Raw genomic sequence first — 21,353 nt, forward strand, 5'->3', positions numbered from 1 at the left:
GCTTTGAGATATGTTATGTTACTTATACTGCGCACTGTTGCCACATGCATGGTCTCTTGGCTCTCTGGTACATCTGTAATGCAAGGAGGGAGGGGGTGATTAGAAGAATTGAGCAGGAAAAAGAGCAAGAGAGCTGTGATGTGCTGTTGGCCGCTTCATTCACTGAGAATAGTTGTGATTTTCGGTTGTTGGCCACCATGTGGTGGTGGGGTGAGAATGTGTGGTTTGTTTCTTTGTTGTGCTGGTGTGAAGTACGTACAGTTTGTGGTGCTATAGAGGTATGGTTGTGTTTAGTTCAGAGTTTAAGCAGTGTATGCAGAAGGGTTGCTTTTAGTACGGTTTGTTAGTGGCAGTACATTTCCTACCCCCGCTGTTCTGACTCAATGTGATTCGTATCCCTTCCCCTGTAGATCATTCTAGAGTGTAGCAATTACCTCCCCCGCAAGTTGCTCCAGGGGTAGTGTGTTCCCTGTGCCCCATGGTCAGCCTGCGGGCTGCCGGTTTCTGCGTCCAGCCCTCTTCCTTTGTGTGACGAGTAACGCCCCCACAACCCCCGGTGATCCGATTAAGTGGGACACATCTGTTCTCTGCAAAAGACAAGGTGGCTCCATCTTTCTTTTTAGGTTTAATCCTTGTTTCCTAATCTTACCATACTCGGTACATGGTTTCTGCATGCCTTGGTGAGTTCCTACGGTGCAGATTGTGATGCTAAAGCAGGCGCACACTTAAGCAATGCTTTTTTTGAGGAAACGTTATTGAAAAATGTGGAAAAGGGTATTTGGGAAAGTTCCCTAGTTCCTCTTATAGGAATTGGTTTCTTAGAATGCGTTTAAACCTACTGCCTACTAAAGAGGTTCTGGAGAGAAGACAAAAGTGGTCCAAAGAGCAAAGCTGTTGTCTATTTTGTAAAATTGATTCAGAAATTTAAAACTGAGGCAGTTATTTGGCCCTTGCAGAGTTTATCTGGGTCTATTTTTTATTCGATATAAGATTTTAACAGAGGAAGCTGTGTGGCCCGTTCTTATTCCTGGACACTATTAAGTTTCTCCTGCATAGGGGCTTCACAGGTTAAGACACTGTCTATTTTAGACTGAATTTTAAGATTACCTGCTTTATATAGTTTACCATCAACTCCCCATTTTATATTTATATACTATGATGTTGAGATACCAATTACTTTTTAAGTGTATTAGATATAATGTATTTGATGTGAAAAGTTTTTGTTGTACTTAAGATATTTGGTTACACAAGGGTTGAAAATGTAAATTTGTAATGTTCTGTATTGTAGGGTTGATTTTTTTCTTTCAGCCATATACAATTAAATTTAAAAAAATGAAAATGTGATCCTGTGTTGATTTTTCTTTTCCATGTTTTCCTGGAGTCGTGGTAGCAAGAGTTAACTAATCTATTGTGTGTTTATGAATATTAACGAAGATCCTATGATGATAGAAAAGCTACTTTCTGTAATCCTAGTTCTGCAACATGGGTATCTTAATTAAATTCATAAACAACCCACCCTTCTCCCAAAAGTCTGGGAAAAGGTATAAAGGAAACAAATAAAGATCCTTCCTCCGCAGATATGAAAAATAAATGTCCCTTATGGTGCATGGTGGGCTGCCTTAAATTGAAATTACACGTTCAATATTAATGCCCACTGGTTTCCATCTTCCGTTTTATGCTGGGACACAGCTTCCACTTAGCATTGATATGCTGTGTGGTTGTAGAATGAAAGTCCATAAAGCCAGGTAGGCAAATCATATTTATTTTATTATTGAGAGAATTGTTTTACTTCTACTATTAAAAAGTGTTCTGGCATCCCACACTCTGGTCTAGATATTCAGTGTTTATGAATTTAATGACGATACCAATGATTAACTACTTTACAAGTAGGTTACTTTTCGTTATGCTTGCTCTTATTGCACGACCTCTATTCCCCAGCAAGACCGCCATACTCGGCCCTCCTTTTGGTGTCGTTATGCCTGGGTCTTTGTCAGTATCGACTACATCTAATTTCTTAGACTGATTTGCGGGGATGGAAGAGATCCTCAGCTTAATGAGGGTCATGGCAAGTTTCGAAATTGCCTGGAGCCGGGAGCTATTTAGCTCCTGGTTATTGCCATGGGGGGAGCCTGGTTAGCTTGAAAACCACTGACTATTAGGAGCTACTTTTGTGTCCCCAGAAAAACGGTGCCCAACAGACAAAGCTATTTAAAATTAACTTTGTAGATTTTGGAATGTGTTTAAAGGAGCATAAAGTGCACACAAAGGGACAATTAAAGCATATTCAATAGTATAAAATGAACAAAAAGTTAGAATTTGCATCCTGCGGACGTTCAATTTGATGCATGCTATGGACTGGTTCCTTAGAGTTGGCTCCTGCCTAATGGGTGATGTCTGATATCCACGAGCTGCATTTTGCTCCTGGTCAACAAATCATAATTTCGGTCACTGCATGGGCTGATATCTGTCCCCTGCATTACAAAAGTATGTCTGCATTTCCTTAGGCTACCAGCTGCTGCAAAGCATGTTTAGTTCAAATCTGCATGTGCAGGCCAAAAATAGAATATTTTGCAATTTTATAAAATCTGTGAAAATTACATAATTCAAAGATCTACTATGGACTTTTGTGTGTGAACATGTTTCCCATAAGCTGAAGTGGTACAGAAGTCGTGAACGCAGTGTTCTAAAGTCCAACCTTGCACGAGTCTTAACTCGTGTTTTAAAGCAAGATGTTTTTTCTTCATGTACCTTTTACCAGAAGTTACATAATAATGGAGTGTAAGGTTTTTTAGTTGAATACTATTGTAGTATATTATAGACATCATTTAACCAAGTCCCTTTTTTAATATTTGCAGCTGGCCAGACCAATGTCCATGGTTCCCAACATTCCTGGGATTCCTGGTCCTCCAATGATGAGCAGTGGTGGTGGTCACATTTCTCCTTCCGGCTACTCTTTGCATTCTGATGCAAAAATGGTGAGTACTCCAAGAAGATTTTTGATTGTGAAAGTGTTGCTCAACTATCCAGCCACACTTCTTCACTAACATTTGTGCCTTTTCTATACTAGCTAAATGGATTTGTTTTGCTAAGAGTTCTCCATCCGTTGGCCTGGCTTACTTTGTGTACCTTTCTTACTAATTGTTGGCAGACAGAAGGTTGTATTGGGATGCTTTTTTACCCTTAGTGCTTGCAGATGATATTTGAGTTTTGAGCTTATGCTTACGGGTGCATGCACTCAATCATCTTCAGATAGTAACTGGTGACTAAAACATGTGACTTTTACGTCCAGTATTCTTTTATCTTGCTCATGGAATGTCAGAATCTCAGCAAATTTTAACGGCAAAATCTCTTTTTAGTAGCAAAAGCAGGGTGCTCAACCAGCTTTTAGTCATTTTCTCCCACCACAGGTACAGGGTGCGCATTGCAGATGTAGGGAGCATCCGCACGCTACCTCTTTTTTTTAATTTCTTTTCATTTTTGAAAACCCCCTGCTCTTTCTTTGGACACTGACCGATGCCACACACACACAGAATGCCGTCTGAAGAAACCTATATGTACTGTTTCAAAGGATCGACCCTCTGCCTAGAGTGTTTGTCCGGATGATTACGACCTCAGTGCAGTTTGTGATGCACACTTTTAGGCTCTGTCATGGCATTGGAAAGGCCTTTTCCCATGACCTCCAATGCAAAGTGAATGATTTTGTGGCATCCAAAAAGGTAAGTTTGTGTTAAGTTTTCTAATCCGCATCTCTCCTTGATAACATGGTCCTGTGCTTTTCCAGTGATGTGAGGGATCTGCACTGTTAGTCGGGCTGACCACTGTGATAGCATGGCACACATATGGTTCCTTCTATAGGGCCTAACACTGATGCATCCGTTTTGAAAGGTCTTCCCTTTGGCACTTTTTACCAGAGCACACTCCAAGATGTTGCTTGGGCTTCCTAAGATCCACGCAGAAGGGCGAAAAAATAGTGTCTTGGCCTAAAGGTTCATCATGGCTGATCAAACTTCCTAAGGCTCCCCTCGCTGTATTTATCAGGTCTAGGTGTGAGGTTTTAGCTGAACCTCTGCGGCCTTAAATAACTATAAGCAAACAACCTGTTCAAATCCTTGTGAGGGATCAATGCCCTCTACTGTTAGCAAGCATACTAACGTGAGATAGGACCCCACACCATTTCCAACTATCTCTCACCGATTACTCTCCTTCAAGACCTTTATGCTCCTCTAGCACCAACTCTCTGTGTGTAAAGCATTTAGCTAAACAGAGAGCAGGAGGCTGCTCGCTTTCTTCAGCAGGATCCCTCCTCTGGAACAGCCTCACCCTTCCGCTGTGTCCAGAGCAGGAGCTTCTTAAGTTCCGAAAACACTTCAAGATGCTCCTTTTTCTCCTCCTTCCCTTCTTCCTTTCCCTGCTAATCCCACAGTTGCTGTCATTGGTGTCTTGGATCCATATGCATCCTTCGGGACTCTCGCCATTCACACCCAATCTCTCCAGCATCTGTTTTCCTTCCGCACTTGCCTCAGCACACCCTTCGCTCTGGAGATTCACACTTTCCAACCAACGCGGATCCTGGCCGCATAGCACTTACCATACCATACACTTCATCTGTGGCTCATCCTCGACCACAGCACCTACCCCACTGCCCTTTTCCTTCCTGAACTTGCATGTTCTGAATACTCAACAGGCATAGTAGGTTTGGCCGCCCCTTCTCCCTCTGTATTTTTTGTATTTAATTCTATCACTATCCTGTGTTCCCTCCCTGCTGCCCTGTGGGCACTTTGAAACAGAATGTATTTCATGTATAAGCGCCTAGCAAGCAAACAATAAATAATCATTTACAGGGCCCATCATCAGGAGTCCACCACCCAGATTTTAATACTGCAAAGAGGTATGTCCATTTTCATTGCAGCTCTGTTTTTTCCGCCTTAGTGACCACTCTTCGATTTACGCTCAATATGACACTGTACTCTTAGTCCCCTTTCCTCTGTTCACATGGGATGGCAGCCCATTGGGTATGGGCTGAACAATATCCGCCCATCGCAAACTCCTTTTTTGGTGACATCCCCCTTCTTCCTACAACTGGTCTTTTTTTCCATCCGCATAGGCAGTCATTACCCGGGAGAAAGTAGGAAATGGAGATCTCCTCGGGGGGAGGGTGGGTGAATGGCCTGAAGGGTAATGAAGGGTTTGTGAGGTTGTGAGCAGAGAGAGGAAGCAACATTAGTTTAATAGTCATTTGAGGGTCAGTAGAGCGTCCTTGTAGGCAATGAGTGTGCAACAGGCTTTGCACCAGGTGATGCATTGTCTTCAGCAGGTGGATTGTGGGGGAAATCCATGGTCGAGGACTCAATTGGAACAGGGCAAAGGTATGGACATGGTAGCGATCATTGAATGTGGTATATAGTTCAGATTTTAATTTGCAAAAGGTAAGGTCAATTCAGAGAGCAAAGGGAGGAGAGAGCTCTCAGCAAGATAGTCGGGGAGGGATTGAACTTTCGCCCCGTGGCCGGGCGAAATCATCCCTGGGGAGTGGGGGCCGGTTTCTGGCCATGCATGGGCCAGATTTGGAAAAAAAAACTATTTTGGGGGGGGGATATTATTTTTGAGGAAAAAAAGTAACACCTGCAATGGCATAATTCATCAAAGCAGGGTAACAAATGTTACCTTGCTTTGAGGATTTATTTGCATGCATGATGTGAAGTTTGCCCGTACAGTAACAACCGTTGTTACCGTACCAGCAAACTACAAGTTCTGCTCGCGGGAGCCTTTTTGCCCACCAGGTCTGACCTGGAGTGCGGACCGGCACCTGCGAGCAGAGCATGTCGGATGCACTGGCCTCCGCATTTTGAGCCCTATTGGGCTCAAATGGGAATGGGGAAGAATATTTTCCGGGAATGGGCAATTACCTGGTCCGCCGGTGTTGTAATACCCCGGTAATTACCCATTCCCGGGTGCTGGAAAAATGTGCAAGTTCGGCGGCAACCTGCCAGTTTTTACCAGCAAGGCTACCGCCAAACTTGTAATGAGGCCCAATGTGTCTATCTTTCGCATCTCCCTGGCATGCTGTTCAGGGTGTTTGTTTGCATGTATGAGATAACGAGTGCTCAGGGTATGGGATGTCCTGTGATTGCGCTGCTTTCCCTATTTTGCCAACCTCTGAAGCCTGAAAGTAGATGCATGCAGGCTTGACATGTGGCCAACTTTGCACCAGACCTGCAGATGAAATTAACTGGTCTGTTGTTAAATCTCAGTTACCAGTTTAATGGTATCCACTACAGAATAATTACAAATTTTACTATAGCCGATATGATAGCTCAGTGGTTTGAGCGCTCACTGCTGCGATTTGTGGGTGATGTGCAGGTTTGAATCCCAGCAAGGCCATCTCACCCTTTCATCCTTCTTAGGTCGATAAATGAGTACCAACACAGGCTGGGTGATAATGCATGCATATTTGTTCTATAAAAAAGAGCTTATGCGCTATACATTAACATATTCTCATTTGGCCTTGGATGTCTGATTGCATTCACAGTAATTTGACAATATGGATCTATACACACAGATATTAATGATACATATGGTGAGCCATTATTGTATAAAATGTATATCACATTAGTGGAATCATAACCATATTTTTCGTAGTGTACTTAGGAACAATGCTATTTCATGCCACTTCCTATTTTGTCAAAGGTTGAAAGGTCATCTTTCATCAGTTCCCGGGATGTCACTTTGGGGTGGGGTCAAATGACATCACTTCCGGTGATGTCATCAGAGGTGAAGGGTCGTGAGGCGAGGGGTGGGCCACTTTTCTTTTGGTGTCCGGGCCTATTTCTTGTCCCAGTCCGACCCTAGAGATGTTGACTTGGTCAAGGTGAGGATAATGGAGTCAGGCTTGAATTTACATTTGGTGATAGATGAGAGATGGGGATGTAATATAGAGTGAAGTGAACAAGAGTAGTCTGAGAAGAAGGGGTACATTTTGGGAGCAGAAGAGACTAGAGTGGAATATGAAATCAAGAGAGTTGCCTTGGGTATGGGTTGGAAGGTTATGTAGATTGACCAGAGAGTTATCAGAGAGATTGAAGTCAAGTTGCAGCTGTTGGGTCTGTAAGGAAGGCATGGTATCAACAGTAAGACAGACACAAGTGACCACAGTTCAAGGGTGTTTATTGAACTTTGGCAGGGGTGTGATAAAAGCCTATCTAAACCTAAATCTACAGATGGGCGCAAGCTACGACCGTCAAATAATAATAATGCCGTCCTAGTGGAGTCTTGTCAAAATAAAATGGGTTTATACTAAAAAAACCTATTGCCAATCCTTACTGCTAATTTACAAATAGTGTGGGGGACTGTTCATGAAAAAGAAAGAAGTATTCACAAAATATGTCGGGTTGTTCGGGCTGTTGGCCTCCCTCCCCTTCGTTTTCAGCACAGGCCAAGGCGGTTCACTCAAGCAAAGCACACACTCTGGCTTCTTCGACACGAGGATACAGATCTATTTCCAGCAAAAGGGCCTTCCGGGCCCAAGCCTCTTTTCTCATCAACGTCTCTTGATTCAGAGGACCTGATGTGCAAAAAATTAGATACAGTTCTTTTCTTCTTACAAATATTCAACTCTGGTGCTTCACCCTGGATTCCTCTCAGCTCGGCTCACATCTGTTATTTTAAAATTGTTACTGCGGATCCCCCTCTTCCAGGCTCAGTTCCCTGTTATTACTAACTTCAGAGAATATTCATTTTCTCGGGTGACTCATGGTTCACCCTGGATCCCCCATAGCCAGGCTCAGATCCTTCCCCTTTTCAATTAGTCTCCCTCAGCCAGGCTCAGACAAATTTGTAGCTCACCTTGACCTGTTGCAGGACCACTTCGATACAAACTTCTGTTTTACAATACAGATGCCATTCAGTTGGATACCTAACAGAGACCTTCAAATGAGCACCCACATGGCGCCGGACCACTTTGTATACGGTATCTCACTTGGCCTCCCAAAGTTCGTTCACTCCTTTGGTTTCCAATTATATTCGCGTTGCTCATCACATGCGTTTGACACACTGTCCTCTTTGGATTTTTTCACACAATGTTGCTGCTTGCAACCTTGGTTCAAACACAAGCCGGTTTGGTATCAGTCTCTCTGACTCACCAGCTGTGATGTCTTTACTGGTGCTGCTTTGTTGGAGGAGCCAAGGACAGTACCACAGTGGCAGTTGCTACTCACTGCCTTGGTTATCGACGCAGGAGAGCCCCAAGTACCTTTGATGCACAGTCTAGGTTTGTTCCGCTTTAGTTCCTGGTCTTAGGCTTCTTACTTTCCATGGTTCGAGAAAAAACGGTCTTTAAAAATCAAGGGCACTTCCACACCGCCCCCAACCCCCTTGCACACCTTCTGTTGTCTCGCCGTCTTTCTCCTTGTATTAAACTGCCATCTCGGAACTGCTGTCGCCTTGTGTGCTTTTCCTCGATCAGAGTGTGATTTCGTGCTCCGCCTTTTATCTGTGTGGGGAAGTGTGATGGAAGTCAGGTGTGTGCAAATTGCTAGTTTCTCTTCCAGCTGGGAGTGGCAAGGTTACCATCATCCACCTCTGTTGCTCAATTCAGCTGCCTGGATCTTGAGTAGAGACTCTGGTACAATGTCTGTCTGATGAGAACCTTGTTATTATCTAGGCAACAAAGGTTTTGCAAGGTCACAGTAAATGGATGTGATTCGGTCATTGGACTTTGAAAAGACAGACCCTAGTGCCTGCTACGGACCATACCTTCTTTTGTTTCTCCAATCTAATCGCAACAAAGGCTTGTCTCCCTCATGCATCTTGATGTGCTATACTCTGCTGGGCTTTCCAGGCCCCCAAGTACATTCATCCACTTACAGCTATAATGTGTGACCTCAACCTCTCTATTCTGAGTAAGACCTGTGAGAAACCTGAAGGTGTCTCACCCGCTAATCCCCAAGAATCTGTCATCGACGTAGCCATGACACGGCCATCGCTTTTGGATCCAGTTCCTGGGGGTAGATCAGTGCGGGAGGACCACTTGGATGAGGCGTCTTCAGGGAGTGGAAGTGGGGCACCGGATGGTGAGACCCCGTATCCACTTCCCTGCAACACCTTTTTCCCATCTTCCTAGGTAGGATACCTAGGAACTCAACCCCCCTCCCCCTTTCCCAACACAAACACTTTCTCACAGACAGTTCACAGTCAGCGACACAGTTGTATTGATGAGCGTTGTATGAAACTGTTGACCTCATCTGTCACCTATGTTGTCATTACTAATGTACCTTGAATCAAGAGACCACCTTGGTCGCCTGTAATCACCTAATCAAGTTTCTTACCAATTTCATGTAACAGCGTCTCAATGCCTCTGGGCTGTAAGCGTATTATACAAATGCCAATAAATAAATAAAATAATCTAGCTTTCATATGAATCATCTCCATAGAGGTCTCAAAGCACCTACTTTTGTCTGGGCCTTGGGCGTATTCTGTCCTCACTCCGGAATCCCCAGACCATAGTCTGCAAGAGGAAACAATAGTAGAATAGAGATGGACAAGATCTACAATGGAGGACAGGAAAAATTGAAGCAACCTTGAAATGGGAAAGAGTGATTGGGAATGAAAACAATGAATTGTAAATGAAGTAGTTTAGTCTTGATGGGAGAGGGGCTTGAGATGTGCAAAGGCTATCCTGAGTATAGTGAAGGTATGATTCACTGTGTCTCCACTAAGTTAGATTAAGTCTTTTAAAGGTCTAGAGAAATAGGCTGAGGAGGCACAGGACAAGTCCAATATATATGTAATGTGAGTCAGTCAGTGAAACAAGTTTATTCGGAGGCAAAGATCCATCAAACATAAAACAATATTACATACATCCAAAAAATATCACAATTCATCAATAATTACTTAAAATCACTTACAGAAAACCATATCCTACATACTTGGATCAAACCACAATAGGATAATATTAAGAGATGTTACAAGGCTGCTAGACCAGTAATTCCATTTCTTAAATAAAAGGGAGAAATGTATGTAACCATAAAAACAGTTCCTTCAACATTCCGCCATTTCATATGGGAGCCTCATCAGCCCCTTTCTAAAATACATTGCTCTCTTCAAAAAGGAGAGCAGGGCCCAATCGGTGAAAACAGAGTCCGCACTCAAAAGAAATGTGAGTGCTACCTTATAATGGCGGATGTCTGCCTTCTTTAGGGCCAGTATCAGAGTTGCTCTTCGTATCCCTGCATATCCAGTACAAAATAGCAATACATGAGCCAGGTCTTTACGCTGATGACCACACACTGGGCAACAAGCGGAATCAGAGAACCCCTTCCAATTGACTGTGTTCCCTTGTAAAAGGAGGCAGTCAAACCTCGCCCTAGTTATTAACCACCAATCTTTTTTGAGGGAACTCCAGGTCAGATAGGGTTGAATCACTGAGGTACTACTGATCATGGTGTGAAATTGGCCTGATTTAATTCCATACTCTGAGTGTTCCTTTCCTCGCGACAACCTCACCCAACACAGATTTATATCTAATCCCCTCAGCCTTGGTCACTAGTACAGCAGGCGGAAAAAGAGTACTTACGGTCGGCTTCTCCGAGGGCTTTGGAGATGTAGTCCAGCCATGGTATTTTTTGCCACCCCACCCTGCCCAACACAGAGCGGATGATGAAGTGGTAGAGATGAGCATGTTTATTTGCCCACAACCGGACCCAAAATAGAGTCGGGGACTGCGCTCATTGGTCCTCCCAAAACTCCATTCTCAATTCTCTATGGATTGGTGTACATGCCGCGGAGTTCGGGAGCCCCAACAAATCTCCTGATGAATTTGTTCTCCTTTATTTGGATTTCATCGGCCCTCTGAAAACCCCATAGAGGGGCGCCATACATTGTAACTGCCACTGTTTGGGCACCGTAGATCTTACAGATCACTTCCAGAGGCTGACCCTTGCACCTTGACATGAAACGAAAAATGCCCCCTATTTGCTGACTCATTTTGACCGATTGTTTAGCCAGGTGGGCCTTACCGGTTAGAGCTTCCGAGAAGCTTATCCCCAGGTAATCAAAAACCTTAACCCGGGGTATGACTTCTCCGGCACAGAGCATTGGTCTCATTGCTACTGGCCATTTTCTCCCCACACACGCCATCACCGCCGTTTTTTTGGTGTTGATTTTTCGCCCCAATTCAGACATAAAGGCTATATAAGCATTAATGAGGTACTGTAGTGCTCTCGGTGTTCTGGCAAGCAATACTGTGTCATCGGCGTATGCTAAGACTGGGAAAGCCCGTCCCCCCAGGACCAAGAAGTCAGACAAGATATTAATGAGGTCCAATGAAAGGCCATTAATATAGAGACAAAAACAAATATGTAATGCATAGGATATGCTTAAAGTAAATTATAAAGTGTAGAAGTGTGGTGTGAAGGTAAAGGAATTAGAGGTTCAATCTTAGTTGAGCTTCTAGATGACTGCTCTGCACTTGTTCCTTGTCTTATGGAAACTCTCATCTGGGCAAGTTTGATGCACAATGAGCAGCAGTGAGAAAGAGTAGTCTGCTCAAGGTGACTTTGTGTTAAAAGCCTAGTGACAAATAAATTGTTTGCTTGCTCTAACAATGCACTTTCAAAAAAAGTATAAGACTTCCTTCCTTTTGACTGATACAAGTACAGACCCACCGTAACCCCTCTCAAGCCTGACATATAAGGTTCAGCCATGTACAAAATCAAATGTGATTCAGTGTTTTTTGTCCTTTGCAAACTTGCAGTTTTGCTACGATTCACATAATGTCACGTCATAACCAGAACTGGACTTACTATCCAAGCTGTCACTTATACCAGTATCCGAAACCCCTCCCCTAGGTATACAGGTTTCTGATGTTTGTTAATCTTCTTAGAATCACATGCTGTGCATATAGTCCGACATCCAGTGGTCATAGCAGATTATTGCATCTTGTCTTTCGAGGATCGAAAGGGGATGTCGACATGGGCATGCCTGTAACACTATCCCTACGTGCCGTGTAATGTACCCAAGATCCCTCACGCGTGGAGGTCCCTCAGATTGTTTTTTTCCGCCCAGCATACTGGTCGTCTTAAGCGGAGCTTGTCAGATACATTGCCTATTGTCCCTTCGACCTTTGATCGAATAGTTTATATAAAATACTTATCACCCTATCCGTCCCTTATTTCGACAGCTGTTCCAGATCTCCGGGGAAAACCTGAATCAGAACTTCGACGGACAGTGATCCAGTCGGCGCTGCTGACCACGTGGCTCGGCCTTCCGCTGGCCTACACAGTAGGGAGAGTGGGGTCGGGGTGGACATTTCTGTACAATCTGAGAATGCCTTTCCCTTTCTTTCCTCTTTCCCTTTTGGTCTTCATCACTCTACCTATCCTCAGCTATGGTGTCATGATGCCTGTTCCCGGGGAGCCGGTTCAAGCTCTGCGTCCCCGAAAGCGGACATCCAGTCCCCAAGGAAGGACCCAGCAACCCCATATAGGGGCCCTTTGGACAGTGTCCTGGCGCCTATGGCGCCAGGCTCATAAAAGACATCAGTCCTGGCGCCATAGGCGCCAGGCTCATTATGGGAGTGCTTGGGTGCACTTACCTGATGCAGACCATGCTGCAGGATCCCGGCCTCCTTGAGGCCTGAAAGGAACTACTTTACCTGTGGGACTAATTTACCATCCTGGCGTGGTCGGGGAAGGATACATACCTGATTGGAGGAAGGATACATACCTGGAACTTCTTCCAAGGCTATTTAAACCCCACCCGAACAGCCACACGGTCTTCGCGTTGTTCTGCATCTAGCAGCTGGACGCTCACCGTGTCTGCTCCTGCATCCTGACTTCTGCCACGCCTGCCAGCATCCTGGAACACCTGCAAAGGAAGAGAAGAAGAGAACAAAAGAAGGAGAAGTCCTTACCTGCTAAAACCGCATCCCGGAGACATCTCGCTGACAATCCTGAAAAGGAAGACTTTTATTTAAAAGCTCATCGCGTCGATCGCTGCAGCGCCGCATTCCACTCACCTTTACAGGGCGCCTCCATGTTCAGCAGCGATCATCCGGATTCGCAGTCACACCCCAGCGCCTAGGGAGAAAAAAGACCAGAACAAAAGGTGAGAGAGAGAAGGGAATAAGGAAAGCTAAATCTCCATGTTAAGACTTACCTGTTGATTCATTCCCTCTCCATTTCGGGGTTTCCGCGCCGCATCCTGGCATTTCCGGACCCCGGCCCCTAAGGGGAAAAAGAGATTAATTGAGCGAATGAAAAGACATTACCAAAAAACGCTCATTAAAGACTTACCTGATTTCTACAAGGATTTCACCTCTCATCTCGGGTCGGTGCCTGTTCCCCGGCATTCCGTACCCCGGCCCCTATAGGGAAAAAGACACTAGCATTAGTACATTAATGCATGGACACAAGGGGAACCTCTTATCAAAAAAACTTACCTGGAAGCCAAGCAAGTTTGGTTCTCACCAATCCGAAAATCCAGTGAAGTAACTGGATACCAACGCGCCCCTGCATCAGAAGCAGGATGGAGAGCTCGTCCTTCCAGACCCTAAGGTGAGACGCTACGAGGAATCACAGAAGGGTGTCGAGGAGGGTAAGAGGGGAAAGTGGGAGGCCGATTGCATTACCCCGCAGACAGTTAATCCCCTATTTTTCGCCTACAGAAGGATACTTCTGCGAGCCAGACAAGCCAGATTTGGGGGCCCGGTCCAGTCCGTCTTCCGAACCCTGCGCATCACCTTAGAAGAGGTCACAGCAGCGCGAACCAGGCCAGCGCCTCGTGGGAGTCAGGTGAGCGTTACATATGGAGAGGACTCCATTTAGGTTTTGCCCCATTTGCAAAGGCAAATTTCCTTGGAGAGAGAAGCATAAACGGGGTAACCGTTGCTTGCCCCTCGATCACAACGAAGTAGGTTGTGCGGCTTGTAAACTCCTCCGTCCCAAGACATTAAAGAAGCGAAAAGTCAAGCGGTGGGCGGCCTACGGGATGTCGAAGGCCGAGTTATCTCCCGCTGCCGCAGCCACTGAATGTGATGACGGCAATAGTGACGAACCGGAGGTCGTTGACTTTTCGACGGAGCGCTCCCCCTCCACATCGTCTGTCCCCGGGCCGCCAGTCACGGCTCAGGCACTGCTATGGGGAAGGTACACCCCGGCGACAAAGACAAACATTTACATAGCACTAAGCACACAACCCCAAGTCAATCTTCGACCAAGTCGAAGAAGACCTCCGTGCCAACGGGTACACCAAGTCGAAGAAGACCTCTGTGCCAACGGCTACACCGGAAGTTCTGGCGGTACCCACCGACCGTCAGGATTGGCAGCCCTCCCCGCAGCCACATATGCACCTAGCGACCGGGCCATCAAAGACTAAGGGCGCCATTTGTAATATTCCGGGTTCCGTCGAGACGCATCGCAAGAAGGCCGCTCGTCAAAGACAAGGCTCCGGCACCGCCAAAGGCGGCACCCGCCGAAGACAAGTCCCCGGCTCCGCCGAAAAAGGCTCCTTCACTATCGCAGGCCAAGGCTACACGCCTCCCGTCTGCGGGGGACGTTGGCGACAGCATAGCGAGAATTATTTCCGCTGACTCTCATAAAAGGCAGTCAAGGGATTCACTGAGGCCTACGGAAAAGGCCAAGGATCTGTCGAAATCCAAGGATAGCCTAAAAGGAGTACCGGAACCCTCCCCTAAGCCGAAAGAAAGGCACAGGGACATCCCACCTCTGTCGGTCCCCCAGGAGGAGTTTTCGGAGGGCGAGGATGGGATTTCTTTGACGTTGAGACAAAAATCTGAACGTTTCACGGCAGAAGAGCGTTTTCAAGATCCTTTTCCACCTCTAGACCATTCTAGGTCTTCTGTTTGGACTAGAGAGAAGTTTGAAAATTGTATGGAAAGGCTGGACAGGTTTGTTACCCGTGCAGAGCAACCCACGCCTAGAAGACCACGGGATGAGAGCCCTTTGGACCCTGTAGCAAAATTCCCAAGACTCTTTGACCCCTCTTAGGAAGAGGATATATACACCTATGACCTCACTGAGGAGGAGATTCCTGCAGACACTCAGGATGAAGATCAGTTCATCAATCCTGAGGACATGCATGATCCCAAAGAGGGGTGGGGGGAAACACGGATATGGGTGACCCTCAGCCATGGCAGTCTCCAGATTCTTCACCAGATCCTGATGCCCTGTGCTTTGATTCCCCCCAGACCACTCCCACTAGACAGCCCTCGCCAGTGGATGATCAATTGACGTTTAACGTCATGTTGCGCAAAGCAGCAGAACACTTCAAGATCGCCACAAATGAAGCTGTCCCTGAAGCTGACTTTGTGGAGGACATTCTCTAAGAGAAGCCACCGCCCAGCCAGGTTATTCCTCTCCTCAATTCGATTAAAAAACTTCTGGCTCCCTCCTTATCAACACCTGCTCTTACAAGAAGTGTTAATCCGAGGATAGAAAAGCTTTTTCGCCCTTCTCCCTCAGACCCCCTTTATATCAGAGGTCACTCCACCCCAGACTCTCTGGTGGTGACCACTACCAGAAAGAGGGCAGGGGTTCCTCTGTCGACCGGCGAGGCATCCCCTGATAAAGAAGGTAAAAGACTTTACGCCCTTGGGAAGAGGGTCACGGACGTAGCAGCTTTTTCAACACGTATCGCCAACAACACCACCTTACTGGCCAGCTACGCGGACGCTCAGTGGGCCTTGCTACAAGAAGGCCTACAGGAGGTTCCCGAACCACTACGGACTTGTCTCCTGGCCACAGTGACAGAGGGCAGACAAGTGAACCAAAGCATATTTAAAAACACTTTGGATTCTGCCGAAACAGCTGGTCGATCTTTGGCTCAGGGCACACTCCTGAACAGACACGTGTGGCTAAGGAACTCTGAGTTCAAGCCAGAGACGCAAGCGTCACTTATAAATAAACCCTTGGAAGAATCCAACCTGTTTGGAAGAGCGGTCGACGAGGCACTCGAGACGGCAAAAAAGGAGCATGACACCCTGAAGACGCTAGACCAAATTACACAAAGACCTTCTACAAGACAAGGATCTGGGTCCAGACAGCTTTTTCGTGGCCAACGCTTCCCTCAACAACCGTACACCTCAGGAAACAATTGGTCCTCTCCACAGGGAACCAGCGGATACACCACCCCGTATCCCCAGAGGGGTCAGCGTCGTGGGAAAGGAAGAGGCCGGAACTCTACCTCCAGAGACTGCCCAGCCTTGGGTTGAAAATGACCCGAAGATTCGGTTTCCCTCCCATGCCTCCCTGGTCGGGGGCTGGCTAACATCGTTCCTTCAGGCATGGGAGGGAATAACTAGACTAGTGGGTGCTAAAGACTGTGACCCACGGGTACTATAAAGAGTTCAACCGGTCTCCAACGTTCAGACCTCCACGAGCAAGACGACTGACACCAGACCATCTTTGTATCCTTCTTCAGGAAGTCGAGACACTACAAGAAAAGGGAGCCATAGAGGTCGTACCACCGTCATAGGTAAAATAAGTTATTTATTCAGTGTACTTCCTTGTACCCAAAAAGGATCTAACCATGCGCCCTGTATTAGATCTGCGCCCAGCGAACAAATTTGTAAAGCCACAAAAGTTCTGCATGGTCACTATTACAGGGAAATTACATGGCAACACTGGACATGAAAGATGCATACTTTCATATTTCAATGTTGCCGGCACACAGAAAATACCTCAGATTTATGATGCAAGACGAGCATCATCAGTTCAAGGTACTACCCTTCGGCATGGCATCTGCACCAAGGGTATTTACAAAGGTACTCACAGTGGCAGCAGCACACCTGCGCAGGCAATCCATCCCGCTCTATCCTTGCCTCGACGACTGGCTCATAACAGGGCACTCTCACTGTCAAATACCCAAAAACTGATAGATCTTTTATTCAGTCTGGTATTCTCTATCAACGAGAAAAAATCCAACCTAGACCACAGTCAGGTCAAGCAGTTCCTAGGGGCTCTAATTCGAACAAAGGACAGCCTTGTCTTCCCCTCCAACGAGAGGGTCCACAACATGCTGTTTAAAGTCCCTCAATATGGTGCCAGTCGAGAGGTGACGGTACACAAGCCTATGCGACTGTTGGGAATGATGGTGTCATGTATTTACTTGGATCATCACGCGCGCTTGCGCAAGCGTCCATTGCAGGAGTGGCTCAACAGCCAGTGGTGTCAGGCCAGCGCACAATGGAACGATCTAGTGGTTGTCCCGGCAGCCCTCGTTCTCTCGCTGCGCTGGTGGTCGAGGGACATTCTCTTGAAGAGGAAATCCTTCACCACCCCGCAATGGAAGCCTCTCTAACTACAGATGCATCTCTCACAGGGTGGGGAGCTCACCTGCTTCAACAAACAGCGCACAGAGTTTGGCATCAGACATAGCATCCAATCACATAAACCTGTTGAAACTGTTAGCAGTGTTCAAAGCACTAAAAGCTTTCTAGACACAACTGCAAGGAAAGACGGTCCTGATCCTTACAGACAGCACCACGACCATGTACTAGCTGAACAAACAGGGGGCCACTCACTCTCCAGGGCTGTCCAAACTGTCTCAGAACATTTGGAAGTGGGCTCTCAAACTCAACATGTTCCTGTTGTCACAACATGTTCCAGGGGAACTCAATCTTCTAGTAGACGTACTCAGCAGAGATTTCCAACTGCCCATGGAGTACGAATGGCGATTACACGAAGGCATCGTCTCCAACGTTTTCGCAGAATGGGGCTTCCCAGAGATCAACTTATTCGCAACTCTGGAGAACGCTCAATGCCAAGATTATGCCTCCAGGTACCCCTAGAACCGTTCCAAGGGGAACGGACTCTGGATAACATGGTCAGGGAAATTTGTTTACGCTTTTCCCCCCCGATTCCCCTTCTCAACAAAATAGTACACAAGATGCACCGGAACCAGTCGCGATGATACTGGTGGCCCCCATGTGGTCCCACCAACCCTGGTTCGCTCATCTGATGGAGATGTCCCTATCTCCTCCAGTGAAACTGCCTTGCCCATACAACATGTTGTCGCAAGACAAAGGAGAGACGCTTCACACATGCCCGCAGACATTGAACTTAGCGGTCTGGCCCCTGAAGTCATAGAGTTTGGGCACCTGCAGCTCCCTCCGAGATGTATGGACATTCTCGGGCGGCAAGAAAACCGAACAATATTGATATTCCAGTAAGTGGAAACGGTTTGTCATCTGGTGCAACTCAAAGAGCATTAACCCTATTAACTGCTCTCCCACACGTATTGTTTTGTACCTAATTCATTTACTTGACTCAGACCTGGTCTTTAACTCTCTAAAGGTTCACTTAGCTGCTTTTTCAGCCTACACTACATCACGACAGAAAGTGTTGTGGTGGAAGATAGCAGTTATTAAGGCTTTCATGGGGGGAATGAAAAGAATTCACCCTCCCATTTCTAACCTGGCTCCCGGATGGGACCTAAACGTGATGTTGACTAGACTTATGGGACCTCCCTTCGGGCCCATGCATAGAGCGAGTCTTAAAGATCTCACCTATAAGACTGCTTTTTTAATAGCTATTACCTCCATTAGGAGAGTAAGTAAACTACAAGCGCTCTCAGTCCTAGACCCCTTCGTAACAATTCACAAAGATAAGGTGGTTCTACGCACTCAATCTTGGTTTGCGCCTTAATACATTTGTAAGTTCCATGTGAACCAATCAATAGAACTACCAACGTTCTTTCAAAACCCTTCAAGCATGGGAGAAAGAAGCCTGCACACACTTGATGTATGCAGAGCAGTCATGTTCTACATGGAAAGAACTTGCCCACTAAGAAAAACTAATCCGTTTTTCGTTTCAGTGGCGGCAGGAAGAGACAGAGATGCGGTCTCCAAATTCACTATCTCTAGGTGGATTGTCAAATGCATCACACTCTGCTACACTCTTGCTAAGAGAGAACTGCCCTTCAAGCCTAGAGCACATTCTATTCGAGGCACTGGGGCTTCCATAGCATTCATTGCAAATGTTCCCCTTGAGTCCATTTTCAAAGCGGCAACCAGGAGTTTTGTACATACCTTTACAAAACACCATTGCCTAGAGATTCACTCTAGGTCTGATTCTCAGGTGGGACAGGCAGTACCAAGACATCTTTTCACTACTGTTCCTTCTCACAACCCACCTCCAACTCCGGGTACAGCATGTGATTCTAAGCAGATTAACAACATTGCCATGTTTTACATAAACAGGGGGGCACTCGTTCTCAAAATCTGTCCAGGCTTGCCCAACAAATTTGGAAATGGGCACTCAAACGGAAGATTTACCTGTCAGCCCAACCCAACATGTTCCAGGGGAACTCAACTCGTTAGCAGACTCTCTGAGCAGAGATCCCCTTCCAGAGGAACATGAATGGCGACTACACAAAGACATCGTAGAACACATCGTAGAACACCTCTTCGAATGGATTGTGTCCTCCCACGTATTCCTCATCTTGTGATATTCGTATCCTGCCAGCTTCGCTGCTTCGGAAAAAAATATTCGGCAGAGGGCGCTGTGCACGAGACCGTGGCGTCGATGGGCTCCGTACCGTGTCGACGTCATCATCAGTTCAAATAGCTTGTGCTGCGCCACTTAGCTTCAGTTCCATTTTTTTCCGATTGCTTCGCTTTCGAACGGCGCGCTTCAAAATTTTCTTCCGAAAATGTATCTTCATCTACACCCAAGACGGGGTTTAAAAAATGTATCAACTGCGGTTCGAAGATGTCGATCACAGATCCTCACCGCATTTGTCTCTGGTGTCTTAGTTCGACCATCGAACCGGCGACTGTGGCTCCTGTCAGTCGATGACAGAGAAGGCCCCTCATGAGAGGAAAGGTAAACTAGCGGTGGGGCGAGAAACTTCTAAGGCCTCCTCGAAGGCCTCGTCTAAAAGACTTAAAAAATCGAGCGAATCAAAAGAATCTGATTGTCATAGACACTCGAAGAGATCCCGATCTCGTAGTAGATCTATACGCTCTTCCTCTTCCTCTTCGAAAAGAATTAAAAGGAGACATAGATCTCCCTCTTCATCATCCGATACATCTACCAAATTGGTACGATACCCAACTAAGTCGGATTCCCCAAGAAAATGGGAAGATTTTAGAAGGAAGATGATGAAGGTCTTTGAGAATGCGGCCTCGACCCCCTCAAAGAAGCCTCAAAAGAGCCATACCCCGGGCGCTCCATCGGACGACATAGGGAAGTCAGGAACTACGTGGTAAAACCCAGTAGTATGGGTGAAACACATAAAACTCGAGTGGACGCCAAGCTGTCGAGGAATCCTCGAGAATCGAGTGTTTCCCTGACACGGTATAAAAAACAGAAGTAGTCGAAAACATCAGCGACTTCGTTTTTGACGCCATCGGCGCCGACTGCTTCGACATTGAAGCCTAAAGCGTCTTCGATGCCTTTGTCGAAGACACAATCGGTGTCCTCGAAGACTCCTTTGATACCATCAAAGGTTCCTTCGATTCCTATGAGCAAGACAGGACATTTACTCCCTTACCAAAATCAGACTTCTTTAAGTCTGTCTTCTATATTTGAAGAAAGTGGCTCTGAAGATGAGGAGGTTTCTCCTTTTTGGAGTACAATATGGTACTAGAGAGGTCCCAGAAGAATTAATCTATCCAGAATCGAAAACGAGACCTGTGTGACACTCTTCACTCTGCTAGTGGCATTGATACGTCACCTGAGCTAGAGTTCGCAAAACCTGACCCTGCAGAACATGCAGATTCAGGGTACAGGAGTTTAATGAATAGAGTGGTGGAATACATGGGTTGGGGTAGAGCCTCACCCACCTTTGATCAGTATGACATGACTGACATAATAGATCGGGGCCCCCAGAAGGATCCAGTTCTCCCCTTTCATAGGGCACTTCAGAGAACGGTAGAAAAGAACTGGGAAGCTCCTGACAATGTTGCTGCAGTAAACCTTAATTTTCCTAAGAAGTATAGAACTTTTAGTTCTGATCCTGAGTATTTAAACAGGCATCCCACTCAAGAAAGTCTAGTTATTCAGGCTGCTACAACCTCAAGACAGACTGCATATCCATCTATCCCTCCGGATAGAGAGGATAAGAAGGTAGATGCCTGGGCCCGTAAAGTTTTTAGTTCAGGTAGCATGGCGTTAAAGTCAACTAATGTCACCTGTACCCTGGCCAGGTTCACCCATACCCTATGGGACTGTATTTGGGCGGCAGCTGAACATATTCCGGAAGGCGAGGAAAGGGAAGGCTTCCTGAATATTGTCAAAGACGGAAAGGAGGCAATGGGGGAATGTCTCCATCTGGACTGAATACTGCTGAAAGTATCAGCAGATCCATGGCTGCAAGCACAGTGCTACGCAGATTTA

General features: G+C 46.3%; 1 protein-coding gene across 2 annotated transcripts in view; it reads left to right on the forward strand.

Annotated features, from left to right (window-relative positions):
• The window catches only part of LOC138582204 (cyclic AMP-dependent transcription factor ATF-7-like), a 1,375,782-nt gene that overhangs the window by 1,172,676 nt on the left and 181,753 nt on the right, over nt 1-21,353 (forward strand). For both annotated transcript variants that reach the window (XM_069653279.1, XM_069653280.1), the window contains exon 8: nt 2,856-2,975. In XM_069653279.1, the coding sequence (XP_069509380.1) occupies nt 2,856-2,975 (120 nt within the window). The remainder of the gene's footprint in view (nt 1-2,855; nt 2,976-21,353) is intronic.

This window comes from Ambystoma mexicanum, chromosome 3q, assembly GCF_040938575.1.
Source record: "Ambystoma mexicanum isolate Mex_15411 chromosome 3q, UKY_AmexF1_1, whole genome shotgun sequence".
NCBI lineage: Eukaryota > Metazoa > Chordata > Amphibia > Caudata > Ambystomatidae > Ambystoma > Ambystoma mexicanum.